Genomic DNA, 16,209 nt, shown 5'->3' on the forward strand with positions numbered 1-16,209 from the left:
GCGGTGATGCGCCGCACAAGGCCGCTGCAGGGTCCCATCCCCCACCCGCTCGTGCTGTCCCTCACCCCACGATACGCTTCCTCCCACGTGAAACGGCGGCCAACGGACCCTTGACACGTCGCGGTGGTGGTGTCCAGTTCAAGCGGCGTCATCCTCAGGCCATTCTCAGTGAGGTTTTATGGGCAATAAATGAGCTGCCATGTAGGCAATTGTGAGGACATGACACATTATTTATGAGGTGAGAAAAGAAAATAGTTTAATAGCGATGAAGCGATGTGTATACTCTTTCCAAGAATGTTGTATCTTGCATGTAGCCTTGTAAATAACAAAGGATGGATCTAGGTATTGTATGAGCTATTTCATCCGTGAACTAAATATTATTTTTACATATGTGGCAATCTTGAAAAAAAAATGTGAAACCTTTCATTAAGAATGGGTGGGACCATGACTCATGAGTGCGTGACCGTCCAGGTGACAAGGAGGGACGTTTCTAGCGTGGCCCCCACAGGTCATCGTCCGTTCGCGTGTGCACAACTGTGTGTCCGTGTCGGTCCTGCCTCCGCCACGCTTTATTGCTCGCGGCGAGTAGACGACAAAACAGTCCGAGGGAAAGCAAAATGACAGGGATGTGCATGCCTGCTGGTTTCACTGACCTGTGGGTCCTAGCAACCCGCGGTCCCAGCGGTGTGGAGAAGTAAAGTCGCTGTGCTCTGTTCGGCGCCGCTCGTTCGCACGACGGATGGCAGGCAGAGGCACCGGCAGCTGTGTCCTGTGTGTGGATGCGAAGTTGCCAGGACGCAGACCTCTGGAGACGGCGGACGGCGGAGACTGGAGAGGGAGAGCGCGGTCGTCCAAGGACTGCTCGTACAGTAGCATCGCACAGAGCTGGCGTCATGCCGGACGCATGAGTTCACATGGGAATGGAGGCGGTGTGCGCACAGCGTTTACTGATGGTCCCCGGCGACACGTCAAATCTCGCGGCGGCTGCGCCGTGCTCCCTCCTGCCACACCCAGGGCGGCAGCGCCCCAGACCCCAACCCACCAGGGCCATGTTTAGTTACTCCCAACTTCCAACTTTGACACTATGCAAAAAGAAGATTCCCCATCACATCAAACTTGCGGTACATGTATGGAGTACTAAATGTAGATGAAATTAAAAAGTAATTGTACAGTTTTGTTGTACTTTACGAGACGAATCTTTTGAGCCTAATTAGTTAATATTTGGACAATAATTCACAAATACAAACGAAACGCTACAGTGTGCTACAGTGCGTAATTTGGCACCTCCCAAATTGGCCAACTAAACAAGGCCCAGGTAATCTCTCTACGGTTACGCCGCGCGCCCGCCCCCCATTTCACGAGGCCGGAGCCGGACAACCATCGCTGACAAAAAGGCACAGCCTACCTGCTCTCCCTCGTTCGGCCTTTGCGTTGTGGCAAAGACACACTCCTGAGCGGTCCGAGCAGACTAGACAACGCCGACGTTGCCGCACCCGCACCCAACAAACCCTACACCTTTCTGCTCTTCAGAGTCCGGATGGACATGGATCCCACGTTAGGGGCTGTGTTGAGCCACGGTGGAGCCGGTGGCGGGGCGGTGGGAGGAGGAGACGGCGGCGGCGACGCGCACTACAGGGGCGTGAGGAAGCGGCCGTGGGGCAGGTACGCTGCCGAGATCCGGGACCCGTGGAAGAAGACGCGGGTGTGGCTGGGCACGTTCGACACCCCCGTGGAGGCCGCCCTCGCGTACGACCGCGCCGCGCGCACCCTCCGCGGCGCCAAGGCCAAGACCAACTTCCCCGACCACGCCGGCGGCGGCGGCCGCCACCGCCACCAGCAGCAGCACCTCCACCTGGCGCGGCCGTTCTCGCGCCAGCCCCTGCCGCAGGCCGTCCCGTTCGGCGGCGTCGACCTCGACTGCCCTTCCCCGTGGCATTTCGTCTACCTGCAGCCCGAGGCAGCCGACACCGCGCTCCCCCTCGCCGCGACGCAGCCGGCGGCCGCACCGCCGCCGTCGACGGCGCTGGAGCTCAGCACTGGCCAAACGCGGGGCGGCCTTCCGTTCGACCTCAACGAGGCGCCGTCGTGCTGATGCCGGCCCGGATCGTGACGCCGCAGCTGCAAAGTGTAGAGAGGCTGCGAGCAGGTGAGGGCCGGACGAGGGGAGTGCGGAGCACTGGTCCGCCCGGCTAGCTAGCTGTACATACCTATTTAAGGAAAGTTGAGCCGTGTCTTTGTTGGGCTCGCTCGTTTGTTCTCGTTTAAGCGTTGCCATTTCTGGTGCCCTGTGTCGGTAATGGTGGGGTGGTGGAATGATGAACAGTATGCTTATTTCACCGCAGGAGGGTGGTGGTGTTTAGCACTTCAGCGCGGTAAAAACGGCAGTGGATTCGGCTTAGTGGTTTCCGCCGCCGACGGCGCTCCGCGAGGAGAAAGGAGAGGAGGCGCGCTCGTGCGGTCGTCGGGGTCGTGCCGTCGTGCGTGCCCGCTGCCCAGGCTGCTGTACTTTTTCGGCCAGGCGATCGCCCATTCGCCCGGGCAACACTTGCACATGCGCTCTGTTTTCCCGGATAATGCTTCCGGGCCAAAAATCCACTGCGACAGTGGAGTGTAACTTCGTGCACATGGGGGACGGATGCTGTCACGCTGCCGCTACCTACGCGACATGATATGGGTTCACAACCGTAATCAGTCTGTCGAGATGAAACGCGCACGGGCCAAACCCTTTCTGTAAATAGCTGTGTCTACAAAGATTGCTCCGTTGCCTATCTTGCGTTCAGGCGATCAGGCCCAGAGCGAAGTATCCTTTTTAAGTTATGGTTGTGTCAGGTTAACGTGGGTATTCACTGTCTGGCAGTGCCATGAAATATCATATAGATATCCCTCGCAAAAACAAAATCATATGGATATCAATTGGTGAATCAGAATCCCAACAACCCAGAGAAATCGTGGAGCAGAGGAACTGGAGTGCTATTGTACTCTGCTTGTGGAACATCAATGGGAAATTTTCCTCTGCTTGATGCATCTCTGCCATAAATAGTCAGCCTGTCTAGTTCACGCTTCCAGATGGGCTTACGCTTAGCGTCCTCGCCTCCTCGGAGTTTTATCTTTTTTTCACGACAACATTTCCTTTTGGAAACAAGATTCGTACGAGTGCTTTGGATGTAAAACCCAGGCAACCTTGGTTCAAACCATGGCCCGTATGATCATCGAGTTCTGAGTCTTATCGATAGCCAACCACAACCAGGGACTTTAACGCTTTTCACACTGACAACGGTCATCGCCTAGCAGCACCACATGGCTTCCGCGAACGAGAGAGGAGACGGACGGAGAAATGTGAAGGAACCCACATCAAAGGAAGGCGGAAGCGCGACAGAAAAGTTGTGGCTTCGGAACGAGAAATCAGAAGATTGGGTTGTGTGGTTGCGGCCTTTTAAGCTAATACTCTGGGCTCATTTAAGTGGGCCAACTTGTAGTTGCCCTTGGGATGATGGACCTCTCCAATCGATCGAGCTCTGTACAGGCCAGAAATCGATCTCTGAGCTCTGTACAGGCCACAAATCGATCCCTGAGAGGTGGCGGGCTCTCGTGACCATCCTGGTTGGTTTTGCTTGCATAAGGACACATCATTCATTTCACTTGGGCATCATCTTTCTGTTTTGAGGCCATTTATAGTGTTGAGTAATATGGGCCTAGCCCATTAATAATTTCAGAGAAATATAGCAAAAGGTCCATTCACGCATGAGAAAAATAAAAAGATGTATTTCTTTAGTCACACCTTACTGGTGCAGGTGAAGCAAGGCCAATTTAAAAAGCAAATTGTTCTTTACCCTATTAGCTCCTATGGACGGAGGGAGGAGAAAGAGCACATGTACGAGAGAGAAAGGACGGCAAAAGATTTTTAAGGAAGCGTTTCAGTTGTTAAGTTTATCATCGCGGCCCATCTTAATTTGAAGGGTTGGTGTTACACCAGGACTCGCTGAGCACATGTTTCATGATCTAACCATGACGCTTGTATACTTTTTATGTAAATTTTCCAAGAAAAAGATTCCAGGATTTGAAGCAGTCACATATGTGTCAGTCTTGACGCTTATAAGCGTATCATCCAACTCTCAAAAGCTGTTCGTTTGTACTAGCTGTATAGGCAGCTGCAGCTGCACAATATAACAGGTCCACAGGTCAGCCTCATGCTGCTCACTCGGTTGTTGCAGCTGCAGCTACAGCGCAACAGCAGCAATCTCTACCGAACATTGCCTCAAAGTTAATTAAGTCCCGCCGCACACATTCTTCATCGTCGTGGTTGACACACGAGGAGTTTGTTGTCTGTGCACTAAGTTAGTTCGCTCTCTCTGTCTCTTAGTTTAAAGGTGTCACGAACACCATGGAATCGGTATATGTAATAATATAAATGCCAAATTCCCACGTGAACAATTGTGGATGACAATAAACTTGACAAGGGCAGTTCGAGTCGATACACGTTTTGGCGGAACATGGCCGAGTCTGGCACGTTACGCTGGTGCTGGACTGACTGCAGACTCGCACTGCATTCTTCGATGACTTTTGCACCTCCATTGACATTTTGCAGCACACATACTTGTCAACTGGATTCTCAGCGCTTGCCATGTGTCTGCTGGCTTGAATCACGATCTTATAAATCGTATATCTACGATTTTAGTTCAAATCTCCGCTTATAATTTTTGTATTGGTGCAAGCACGGATGATTAAGGAAATCAGTGAAGGGAAAGAAAAAGGGCAGAGTTGGAGGAGGGCTGAAACCGGAGAAGTGGCCACAGAGAATCCTATCTTGGTCAGAGGGCTGCAGGCAGGCGGTCAAAGCGGAGGCCGTGGACGATTAGTTAAAGCAGCGTGTGTCACGGACAGAAGGGGACACCTCCCCCGCGATCCGTGCGCCCACGTTTACATCTCTCTAGTCATCATGATTCGCTTCGCCGCAACTCGCAACTTGCAAGTTGCAACTTGTGGCTAGTACACTTTAATCACGTAGCTTGCCCAAGCCAAATCCAGGATTATGCAACTTCACAGGCTTTTCACGGTGCTTTGTTACACAATTGATTGTCCATCTATGATCAAACTAGTTCATCAGCTTGTATCTTCTACAAAAATGCTGTGCAAAATTGTACCAAAATAACAAATTAAAATATAATCACTCGCAAGAAAAACAGAATCTAAAATCTAGTTAACCTGCATGAGAACTTCCAAAATAAAAGTGACCAAGATATATACGAACAGATAAGTATGCAATTCAACTCAGTTCATGAATTTTGAAAGGGCGTTGTTCTTGTGCATCTTTCCACTTGTATACAAGATCATCCCTTGCTGCTGATGTCAAAGTAACTTTCATTAAGCCCACCATTAGTACGGCTAGCAATTGTTTACGGGTGCCGACTGAGGAGTCACCTGCTCTCAGCTGCCACGCACGTGCGCACGTAGCACCCCTGTCCAAGCTAAAGTTATTGCCAAAGCAATGTCCTAATCAGGCTTTTTACAGGCACACCTCATAATCACCAGCCTCCACGCGAAGCTGACAAGCCCGTGGTAATTAACGTTGTATAAATAGCTGTTGGGGAGAAGGTATATTTACCATGGGGTTAATCAACATAGCCAGCAGTACGGATAAGTTCGAATCAAATGCACCAGGGTTTTTTTACAGTACAGCTTGACGTACAGCTTGTAGTTTCACCACTCACTAATTAATTTACTACGTTTTTTTAACCTGATGTGAGCTGATGATAAATATGTCGGTTCGAGCTAGTTTGAGTGTCCTTTCGTACTGAGTTTTTGAGTGAAACGCATTTTCAAGATCAGTAACATCAGCATACTCTAATCAGTGTGTGGAACATTGGGTGGAAGAAGATGAGGGTAAAAATTTGAAACACATGATTGCCATACACGCCGCTTGTAGTTTTTACATGTACTCCTTCCGGAAATTGCAAACATAGTCTCTGGTATAGTTGGGCATAAGAATGTTACGTTCCAGGGCAATGCTACGGTACACCTTTTACCTCTAAGGAGGTAAGATGTGAATGAAATCAATTAGAAAATAAAGAAAAAAAAAATCTCAGCGCCATTATCTCTTCAAGTCCCGGTCATACACATGCATGCATACCGTTAATATATCTGCGCCATTATCTCCTTTGTTTAGTCCAGTCATACCCATGCCATTAATATATCTGGGCCATTATCTCCTCAAGTCCCGGTCATACATGCATGCATGCCGTCATAAACTTTTCATCTACGTGTTTGCTGTTTGGTGCACAAAATCATGTGTTCGGTTACACAAAATTTGTACAAAGCTATGACATATTCGCTACAAGGTAACACAATTACGCCGGCTATTAATAATTATTGAAATTCCATATGAAGTTAAAAAAAATTCCACATTTGTCATGTTGAAATTTAGAGCTGCCAGGCGAGTCCAGATTGTATTTGTAAAAAACAGGTTCCACTAAAAACGTCGAGGAGCCATATTTACTAATACGCGGTTTTCTGGTTTTGTGGAGATTAGGTTTTTTTCGTACGCAAGTTTGTTGGGAGATCCAAACACGATTTTAGGGGTAGTTACGCTAAAATAGGTTTCGTGGAAAGTAGTTTTCATAAAACTACAGATCCAAACAACCCCATAGTCTGCAAAATTATAATGTGAATAAAAATAATCCCTAAGATGTCTCTTGTGAGGACTAAGGAATACGCGAAATTTCTAGATTTGTTGCAGGCCATGTTCACGTGAGAGGGGGGAAAGGAATCATTAGATCCAATACAATAACACATGGAAGTTAGATCTAATAGGAAGATATTTGCCCCTATTTTCGGACTTTAAATGCATATAATAAATATTTAATGTAGGAGGTAATATATCTTTAGATCTACGTTCAATCCTTTTTTTTAATTTTCTGAAAAGCTCCCGAAAGATTTTCTGTCCGGCTTGTATGCCAGTTTTTTTTTCATTCTCATGTAATGTGTGCATTAGTGTTGTGTAACATCTCATTCTCTGTCTTTAATGGGCAAATTAAGGGCCAAAGTGGAACAAAACGAGCAAAAAAGTTGCCTTGGCATTGTATTTTTTAGAATTATAGAGAAATCCAACCTATGTTTGCAATCGAAGAGAGTGTACATAGTCCTTCACTTCAGTAGCATGTTTACTCTCGAATTTGTAAATCGACGTTCGTGCAGCGGTGTATTCCCGAGTTATATCTTAATATAAAGATATACAATTCTTTTGCGTATTTGATAAAAAGGTATCGTGTTCGTTGAGCTGAATTTTGATGCATACTATTTTATCGTTTGTTAACAATTCCATGTTATGGCAGGACCTTGAGATGTAGTTGATGATGCCTCACCGCAAACTGAAGTAAACAAGCCGACTACAATTGGATACTGCTTTGTGGACGTCCTTAACAGTTATAACACCACCACTCTTGACATCGCCCGTGTAGGAAAAAAAAAAGGGGGGGGGGGGGGGGGGGGGGGGGGTTGTTTGGCAACGGATGGCCCCTGCCACTTGAGCGACAAGGTATCTCTGCCCTCATTTTTCTACTCGTTCCCCGAGAGGTCGTCCTAGACATCTAGCGCCTCCAAATCCACGCTCGCACCCTTCTCCAGGCATGGCGTTAGGTTTAACGGAATGGGCAAGAAGAGAGAGCCTCCAACAGACCAACACCTACCGCATGCACCGTCCTAGTACTTTGTTTTGCATGGCAAAACTACTGCCAATGGCAGTTTGAACAAACCCTCCAAATTTCCACGACCATTACGTAGAGTAGTGTACGTATCTAGAGAGAGTTTCTTTCTACTCTCTCTCTCTATATATACCTAAGCAAAGAGAGCTTCTTGACCACGGTCAGAGAGGCTCAGAGCTCGGAAGAGAAAAGCAGGTGTTACCCCGATACAAAGCTACGACTTTAGTTGTGCAGGCATTATATGCGACTGATGCCACTTTTGACCCTACCCACTGACATTACCGCTGTCGCTTGCGGCTCGTTGACGCTTGACACACAAGCTTTTTTCGTTATTGGAGACCTTGCATGCACGGCCCATTCCGCCTTCGTTCTCTACTCTCAAGACTCGTATGCCGCGCGCCTTGCATCTTTACATCAACGTTTTGCTTTCGTACAAATACACGTGGCACGTTTCACGTTTGCACACTTCATTATTTATCAAGGCTGCAATGGAAATACTCCTGTCTGATATGTACTTGCAGCTATAGCCTAACTCTGACTAAACCAGCAAACCTTGCCCTTGGCCAGTGTGGCCTTACGTGTTCATATGGTCGCCTAGCTAATTGATGTGTCAGCGCTCGAGTATACCTGTGTAGAAAAATCAAGCTGCTGTAACGGCACTGATGAAGGAGCTCGAGTATACGTGTGTGTGTACCGTGTACGTAGTTGCACAAGGATTTTTTCGTTTTGCATTGACACCACCCCAGTTTGCCATTTATGTGTGTGGCACAGGCACAGCAAGTACAAAGTCATCGATAGTTTAGCGGGACCAGACACAAATAGTAATACAGACAAAACGGTCGCTTTCCCGAGCATACACACACACAAAAATTCGCGAAGGTACCAATAAAAACATTTCAACCCTCTACTATATCAATAGCATACTCGGTGGACTTTTCTACACGAGGACCACGGAACGGAGGCACATCCCCACTCCAATGAAAACTCTGAGTTCCCCTTGCGCAAAAAAAAAAAAGAAAAAAAGAAAACTTTGAGTACCACAACATGAAAGAAGAATTCCTGGAAATTCCCGCGCTGGCGCTGCGTCCGGGGCCTGATCGAACCGGGCCGGAGGAGGGGCTCTCGCCTTTCTCGCTCGCGTGTTTTGTTTTTAATTTGATCCTTTTCAAAAACTATTTTTACATTTGGACCCTAACGAAACTTATTCTAAAAATGGACCCTTTTTCCTAACGTCGGGAAAGGGTTCATTTTTAAAATAAGTTCTGCTGAGGGTTCAAATGTAAAAATAGTTTTCGAAATGGATCAAATTGAAAAAAACACATCGCTCGCCGGCTCTTCGCACCGCAAGTCCGCAATACCGAGGAGGCTGGGGTTCTGCAGCGTGGCATGGGGGGTAAGCGGCAGAGAGGAAATAAAGCTGGGCATAGAAGAAGGGGGATGGGGGACCCGGCCGGGCCGCTTTTACTTTTGGCGCTGCCAACTTCTGGGTCGCCAAAGAGTGGAGAAAAAAACACGCATGGGGTGCCGTGAGCAGCGACTCGGTTTACCCTCCCGGGCTCCCCCCCCCCTGCCCAAGTTAAAAACAGCAATCAGAGAGAGACGGCCAGGCCAGCAGACGCAGCGTGAGACGAGAGGGGACTGGGGAGAGAGCTAAGCTAGCACTCTCCGGCAAGTCTCTCGGCTGGGAAGGAAAGACCAGGCAGAGGGCGATCAAAAGGAGGCCGGCCGGGTAGCAGCTAGCCAGAGACGCCTAGCTGCTGTAGCCACCGTGAGCTTCGGGAGCTAGCGCGTCAAGGCCTTCAGGGTAGAAGAGCTTTTACCCGCGACGCTAGCACCAGCTAGCGTTCGTCCGAGGGAGAGAGAGCAAGGGGAAATAACTAGCAAGCAGCGAGGCGGGAGCAAGCAAGGCAAGGGGAGTGGGAGGGAAATGGTGGGCTCGGGCGCGGCTGGGGGCGGCGGGGATCACGCGCGGAGCAAAGAGGCCGCGGGGATGATGGCGCTCCACGAGGCCCTCCGCAACGTCTGCCTCAGCTCGGACTGGACGTACTCCGTCTTCTGGACCATCCGTCCCCGCCCGTATGCGCCCTGTCCTTCCTTGCTTCCTTCGTCATGTCCTCTCTTTGCTTCCTATTATTGCTCCGAGTTTTACCATCTCCCCGCTTGCAAATAAACATGCATGCGACGAGTTACGGCGAGTGATTTTTGCTGGGCTAATGATTCCTCTCTCTCTCTCTCTCTGCGTGCCTGCAGGCGGTGCCGCGGCGGCAACGGGTGCAAGGTCGGCGACGACAACGGCAGCCTGTGAGTGCTTGATACTTGTGATTTGCTATTACTCTCGATTAATTTGCCTGCTTGATTATGTTGCCGGTGCTCATCACCACCAATAATCTGCTGTCTGCTCTGGGCACGCATGCAGGATGCTGATGTGGGAGGACGGGTTCTGCCGGCCGCGGGTGGCGGAGTGCCTGGAGGACATCGACGGCGAGGACCCGGTGCGGAAGGCCTTCATCAAGATGTCCATCCAGCTCTACAACTACGGAGAAGGGTGGGTACTGGGTAAGGTGCAGTGCAGGCAGTCGTCGTTCGTGCGCGTGCAATTTTTCCCGCACAGTCCGCCGCTAGCTCGGCTATGGCTGCTAGCTAGTTGTAGGCTCGACGACGACGACCGTATGAAGCTAGCTGGATGACAGGACGCCGGCCTCCACCTCTAATTAGCCCGGCAAATTCGCGCGCGGCCGTGCCCCGGCTGTCCCCAGTGCTCCGATTAGGACCAGAGCGCCCCGCCCTGTGCGCCGAGTGTGATTGATGCTAATACTCGAGCTCGTTCATTAGTGCCGTGGTTGCAGCTTGATTTGGACGGAGGAGAGAGAGAGGGATGGACAGAGAGAGAAAAGAGGAACGGGGATGGGATGGGTGCGTGTGCTTTCATCTTTTCACTTTGTTCCGTCTTAGGTCCTCTTTGGCACGGCTTATTTCGGCTTTGGCTTCATCTATTTCACGTAAATCGAGACACTGTAGCGTGAAGCCGTTTTGTAAGCCGGGACTAAAATGAACTAGAAGCCGGGTGAAGCCAGTTTTTTTAGCTTCACCGACTTTGGCTTCACCGGTGAAGCCGTTTTGAGATAAGCCGTGCCAAAGGGGGCCTTATTCTTACCAAGACGCAGCAGAGGTCTTTTCAGTTTTACTACTAGTGTTATTAACCTGTGTGGTAACTAGTACTACTGCTGATCTGCGTGGTAGTTAACGAGAGAGCTAGCTTAGATCAGTAGCTAGTAGCATGCGTGGTGTGTAGGGGGTAATTATGTGTGTGGTGTAGGTGAGCTTAACGCGGCCATTTTTGAAGTCGTGGCTGCTGCTCGCTAGCTGCTTTTGGCGAGGACTACGGACCGGGGCGCTGTCACGTGCGGGGCACGTTGGTTGGAGTGGGGCGGTGCCTCGTGAGGCATAAACAAATCCCCGCGCGTCAGTGGGGTTAATTGCCGGATCAATCTGTGATTAACAAATCCCAGATTATGCTACGCTACGCTCACAGCCAGATGCTACACAGCAGCGCTTGTCAGCAGCAGCAATTTCTTCGGTTTGAGAGGATTGGTAAAACTTGTAGTTTAAAGAGAGGAGCGAGAGGCATCGTCAGACATGCGTGTCACGACGTTACCTTGTCTCTGCGTGCCTGTGTGTTTCGGTCTGTTTTGATCGCTTTGTTGATGTACCGAGCTTTTGGGGGCATGCATGCATGCATGATCATGAGTGATGTGCTAAGACGATGGGTTTTGATCTTGCTTTGGACCCTCACCCTCTCCTCTCCTGTCCTCTGCAGGCTGATGGGAAAGGTGGCCTCTGATAAATGTCACAAATGGGTCTTCAAGGAACCTTCTGAATGCGAGCCCAACATCTCCAACTACTGGCAGAGCTCTTTCGACGCAGTACGTACCATCATCAACTGTGCCCCTGCATCCTTCCTTTCTCTTTCTGCGGCTCTGCCCCCCTGCTTTGGGTTGGGTGAGTGAGACCTCACTGCTCAACCAGCAGCTCCATCCCTGCACATCAAATGGCTAGTGTACTCTGCTGCCATGGCGTGTACCGGTTGGCATGGCCATGGCCATGGACCATGGCTTTACCGGACCGCACTGCGGTAGGTTTCGAGGTTTTACTTGGCAGTTGGCACGCGGTAACAGGATACAAGCAGCAAGTAATAGGATAGAGACACGATGCATGCACAAACACATCCCCGGGGAGGTCCTCAGGCTTTGCATCAGATCTGCTCCACGAAAAGAAGAGACGAATGGGATGCTCGATCTGAGTAGCCATCTCCTGTCTGTCACCAAGAATTAACGCCACGATCGCAGTAACCTTTATTCCTGCATGCGGTTCTCTGTCGTCTTACCCTATTCCCCTCCCGGCTTTTGCTTTTGCAGCTTCCTCCCGAATGGACCGATCAGTTCGCATCAGGCATCCAGGCAAGCATCATCAGCTGTTGCGAAATTTTGTCTTCTTGCTAATTAGTCTGGAATTAATCAGAGCTCTAACCATGGAGATGATTTTTTTTCCTTTTTTTTTGTCTGCAGACCATAGCTGTGATCCAAGCGGGGCATGGCCTCCTGCAGCTGGGTTCTTGCAAGATTGTGAGTGCCAATTGAAGGCCCTTCTTCCCACCACCTGTTTTCTTATTTTTGCATGACTTTTCATTTGTCGTTTCGTGTGGTCGCCGAGGACCGCCGGACGTGGACGTCTCAGCGGCGTCTCACGGAAGCGTAGGCGAAGCTAACAGCGACGTGACCCCGCGCAGATACCCGAGGACCTGCACTTCGTGCTGCGGATGCGACACATGTTCGAGTCGCTGGGCTACCAGTCGGGCTTCTTCCTCTCCCAGCTCTTCTCCTCCTCGCGGGGGGCCTCGCCGACGCCGCCGTTCCCGCTCAAGCAGCCGGCGCCGGCTGCCGCGCGCCCCCCGCCGCAGCTCTTCAACTGGCCGGGCCACCAGCCGCCGCAGCTCCCGCCGGCCGCGGGCGCGTCGCCGCTCTTCCCGCCAGGCCCCGCGGCCGCGTTCCACCCGTCGGCCGCGCGCCCGATGCCGCCGTTCCCTGGCGGCAAGCAGGACGAGGGCCACATGTTCCACCTCCCGCCAGCGCACCATGGCGGCGGCAAGCCGCCGCACATGGACGAGCAGCACCAGCAGCAGGCGATGGGGCCGGGCGGCGGGGAGGCTCCCGACGGCGACCTCCGGTGGCCTAACGGGCTGTCCTTCTTCACCGCCCTCACCGGGCGCGCGGACGACGCGAAGCTGCTGTTCGGCGGCCCCGGTGGAGGCGGAGGCGGCGCGGACGAGGAGAAGGCAGCGCCGGACGCCGCACAGGGCGGGGCCGAGAACGTGGAGGAGTACCTCAGCCTGGAGAGCCACTCGAACAAGGCGAGGAGGGTGGAGAGCGCCGCCCAGAGCACCAAGTTCAAGAGGAGCTTCACGTTGCCCGCGCGGATGAGCTCGCCGGCGTCGACGTCCCCGTCCGTGTCGGCCTCCACGGCACCGCCGCCGCCGCAGCAGCAGCAGCAAGGGATGGAGTACCGAGGCCCGCACGAGGGCGGCGTCTACTCGGACCTGATGGAGACGTTCTTGGAGTAGCCGTTCGTAGCCCTCGCTCGTCCGTAGCACGCATCACGATCGATCGGTTCAAGATCACTACGACAAGTGCACGTTTTGTTTCATTCTCTCCCTGCTCCCAACCTATGTTTTACGTTTGGAGTTTTAATCGCATATGTTTAATTAGATTTTTATTTTCTCCGTTTCTTTTCCTCGTGTACGTCTTCCTCTTCTTCTAGCAGTAGTTGTAGCAGCTCGATCGTAATGCAGAAAAACCTTGATGGATACTACATCGCATCCACGAGGACTCCGAAAATGACCGAGCAAGCGAAAAAGCGATCTGCAGGCGATTCCGCTGGCGCCGCCACAGAAGCCTGACCTCCCCGTCGAGCACGTGGATTACTGCCGGCGTAAGTCGTCGGGCAGTCTACGGGGGAGCTCCTGCTTCCCTGGTTTTACTGCTACGTTGGATCCCATCTAGTGTTCACGGGAGCAGACGTGGAAACAAACACCGATCGTTTCGAGGCCGTGCTTCCAATCCAGTTCAAGGAGTTGAATCGGGAGTTGGATTGACGTGGAAAAGTTGATATAAGATTCGGGTTGGACCACGAGACGGGCTGGCTATATATACAACGGTGAGTTAACTTAGGATTTTTCTCTCTGTTCGTTTTCTTGTTCCAAACCGCTCTTGTTCGTGGTGATGGCTTCTTGGTCATAATTGTCCTGCGCCCTGCGGTGAGGTGATAAGGGATTTCCGGTGAGGAGATTGCCCACCCGAAGCCACAGGTGCTTGACATAGTGCAAGAGTTTTGTCTCTGAAGCAATGGCTGGCACGAGCAAAGCGTGGAGTCGGGGGATGTTGCTGCATGGAGGATGGCGAATCAAGAATAGGACAACAGATCAGCTCCTGCTATGGATCAATCTTCAAGATCAATCTTCATCCCAACAGATCAGCTCCTGCTATGGATCAATCTTCAAGATCAATCTTCAAAGGATGGAGAGCGGGAGGTCGATAGATCTGAGAAGAAGGGGAAGGCACCTCATATGCACATGCCAAACCTTGATAAAAAGGATTGTTCTGGCAGGTAATTTAGTGAAGGAGACAGAGGGTGAGAAGGAAGATGAGTATGTCTTTGAAGAGTATGAAGAAGCAGTTCAAATGCCTTTCAAGTGGAGGGCAATTGCCCGATATTACTCCGGTTAGGAATTCTCCAGCTGGGGCATTTTCAATGAACTGAGCAAGGCATGGGGAAAAAGGAGCCCGTTCCTTTAAGAACCCTTGGTGATAACAGATATCTTATTGATTTTGATTTTGAGAGACTATGGAGAAAGGTCATCAATGGTGGCCTATGGAAGCACAAGGGAGATTCTCTGATTTTTGTTCCTTATGATGGAGTGGTGAGAACTTCAGAAATCATTATTGAGTCTATTGCTCTGTGAGTTCGCATTTATGATATCCTGATAACTATGCAGAGAGAGGGTTTTGCAATAGCTTTGGGTGCAAAGATTAGGAAGGTGTTAGAGGTGGGTGAAGCTCGCAAGAATTACAAAAGAATTACAGATTATTTCAATGTCCTTCTCTAGAAAGATGTGAGTGTCAACCCACAGGAGGTAATTGATTTGTTCTAGCCTATTATTTTGGAAGAAATTAACTTCGATCTGTGCAAGCCATTGTTGATGCTCACTATTGACACACTTTTACCCTGTTTATCTTCAATAATAACATGAATTTAATACATAAACTATTGATTACATCTAATAAACCTGTCATTTTTACATATGCAACGTATTTTGGAGGATGTTGTGTTTTTTAGAAAATTGGGCTTAAAAGCATATTTTTGGATAAAGTACTGAACGAGCATCAAATCAGATAAATATGAAGGTCAAAGGGCTCAAGAAGGGGCTAGGCCGATCGGCTTAGCAACCTCTTGCGCCCCCTGGTGCCCATCTTTTGCAAGCAATCCTCCGAAGTTACTTAGGGGCTAAGTTTATGAAGATATGGCAAGGACCAGCTCGAGATCAAAGAGGAATCAGAGAAGATCAAGTAGAGATTTGAAAAGTCATTGAAGATCAATCTCATCCCGAAACTACCGACGTGCTAGGCTTACATGCATGTGAAAAGAAGATTCCAGAGTACCAAAGGAGACTTGGAGATGAAGCAGGACGCGAGGGGCCAAAAGGAAGACCCTCCCAGGCCGATCGTCTTGGGGGTTTCCTTTGCCCTCTCGCCTTCCAATTTTTCCCACACGCTCTCTGGACTATGAATACCCCAAAAAATCCTCCAAGCCCCCGTATCCAAGACGATGTACTCGATGTGAAGTAGTAGAGAAGCAGGAGCTTGAGCGACACCTCTCCGTAGAGCTGAGGGTCGTGCAATTGTTGGGGGTTAGCGTAGGCGAACCTCTGCCGGCGTGATCACCCTGCGAGGATGATCATGCTGGAGTTCTGGAGCTAGAAGTCATTAAGATCAAGGTAGAATCCCGGTGGTGATCTTGTGATGTACAATCATTCATGGTGAAGTATAGATGTGTTCATGTTCTTAGCGATCTAAGTATCTCCTTTAGTGGTTTTATGCTTCACCAGGTTTGCTTGCTTTTCGATCTATGAATCGATGATAGCCTAGGGTGTTCTTGTGGTCGTGGTGACCAGATTTGCATGCCCGATGAGTATGACATGTTCTTATGATCATGCCCTTAACTTGCTTGCGCTGATAGAGGTGATCGTGACAGAATCTTTCTTCTGTAAGGGGAGAGGTTTAGGATCCGGATCGGAGGTGTAGATTTAAAAATGCTTTTTACTAAGATCATATCTGTGTTGCTTTGCTATCCATGCTCAGAATTACATCATATGCATAGTCTAAGTTGCTCTAGATTGGTTACCTTTGCTCTATCTGTTATCTGTCTGTACATGCTTAGTACATTGGATCTGAATCTTTCA

The 16,209-nt window shown here is 50.2% G+C and overlaps 2 protein-coding genes across 3 annotated transcripts; both read left to right on the forward strand.

The window, feature by feature from the left end:
* Positions 1 to 1,252: 1,252 nt before the first annotated feature.
* LOC101785948 (ethylene-responsive transcription factor 12) lies at positions 1,253 to 2,921 on the forward strand. The gene is made up of 2 exons (XM_004970195.3): positions 1,253 to 2,146; positions 2,343 to 2,921. The coding sequence occupies exon 1, from the start codon at positions 1,538 to 1,540 to the stop codon at positions 2,090 to 2,092; it is 555 nt and encodes a 184-aa protein (XP_004970252.1). The 5' UTR covers positions 1,253 to 1,537; the 3' UTR covers positions 2,093 to 2,146; positions 2,343 to 2,921.
* A 6,703-nt stretch (positions 2,922 to 9,624) lies between these two features.
* On the forward strand, positions 9,625 to 13,559 carry LOC101786358 (protein RICE SALT SENSITIVE 3). 2 transcript variants are annotated; one of them, XM_004970196.3, is made up of 7 exons: positions 9,625 to 9,773; positions 9,948 to 9,998; positions 10,114 to 10,242; positions 11,515 to 11,620; positions 12,113 to 12,154; positions 12,263 to 12,319; positions 12,484 to 13,559. In XM_004970196.3, exons 1-7 carry the CDS (start codon positions 9,625 to 9,627, stop codon positions 13,312 to 13,314), a joined length of 1,365 nt encoding a protein of 454 aa, XP_004970253.1. In that variant the 3' UTR covers positions 13,315 to 13,559. The 2 variants fall into 2 exon arrangements, with proteins under 2 accessions (XP_004970253.1, XP_004970254.1); XM_004970197.4 differs by lacking the exons at positions 9,625 to 9,773; positions 9,948 to 9,998; positions 10,114 to 10,242 and adding an exon at positions 10,270 to 11,379.
* The last annotated feature ends 2,650 nt before the right edge of the window (positions 13,560 to 16,209 follow it).

Source organism: Setaria italica, chromosome V (genome assembly GCF_000263155.2).
Source record: "Setaria italica strain Yugu1 chromosome V, Setaria_italica_v2.0, whole genome shotgun sequence".
Lineage (NCBI taxonomy): Eukaryota > Viridiplantae > Streptophyta > Magnoliopsida > Poales > Poaceae > Setaria > Setaria italica.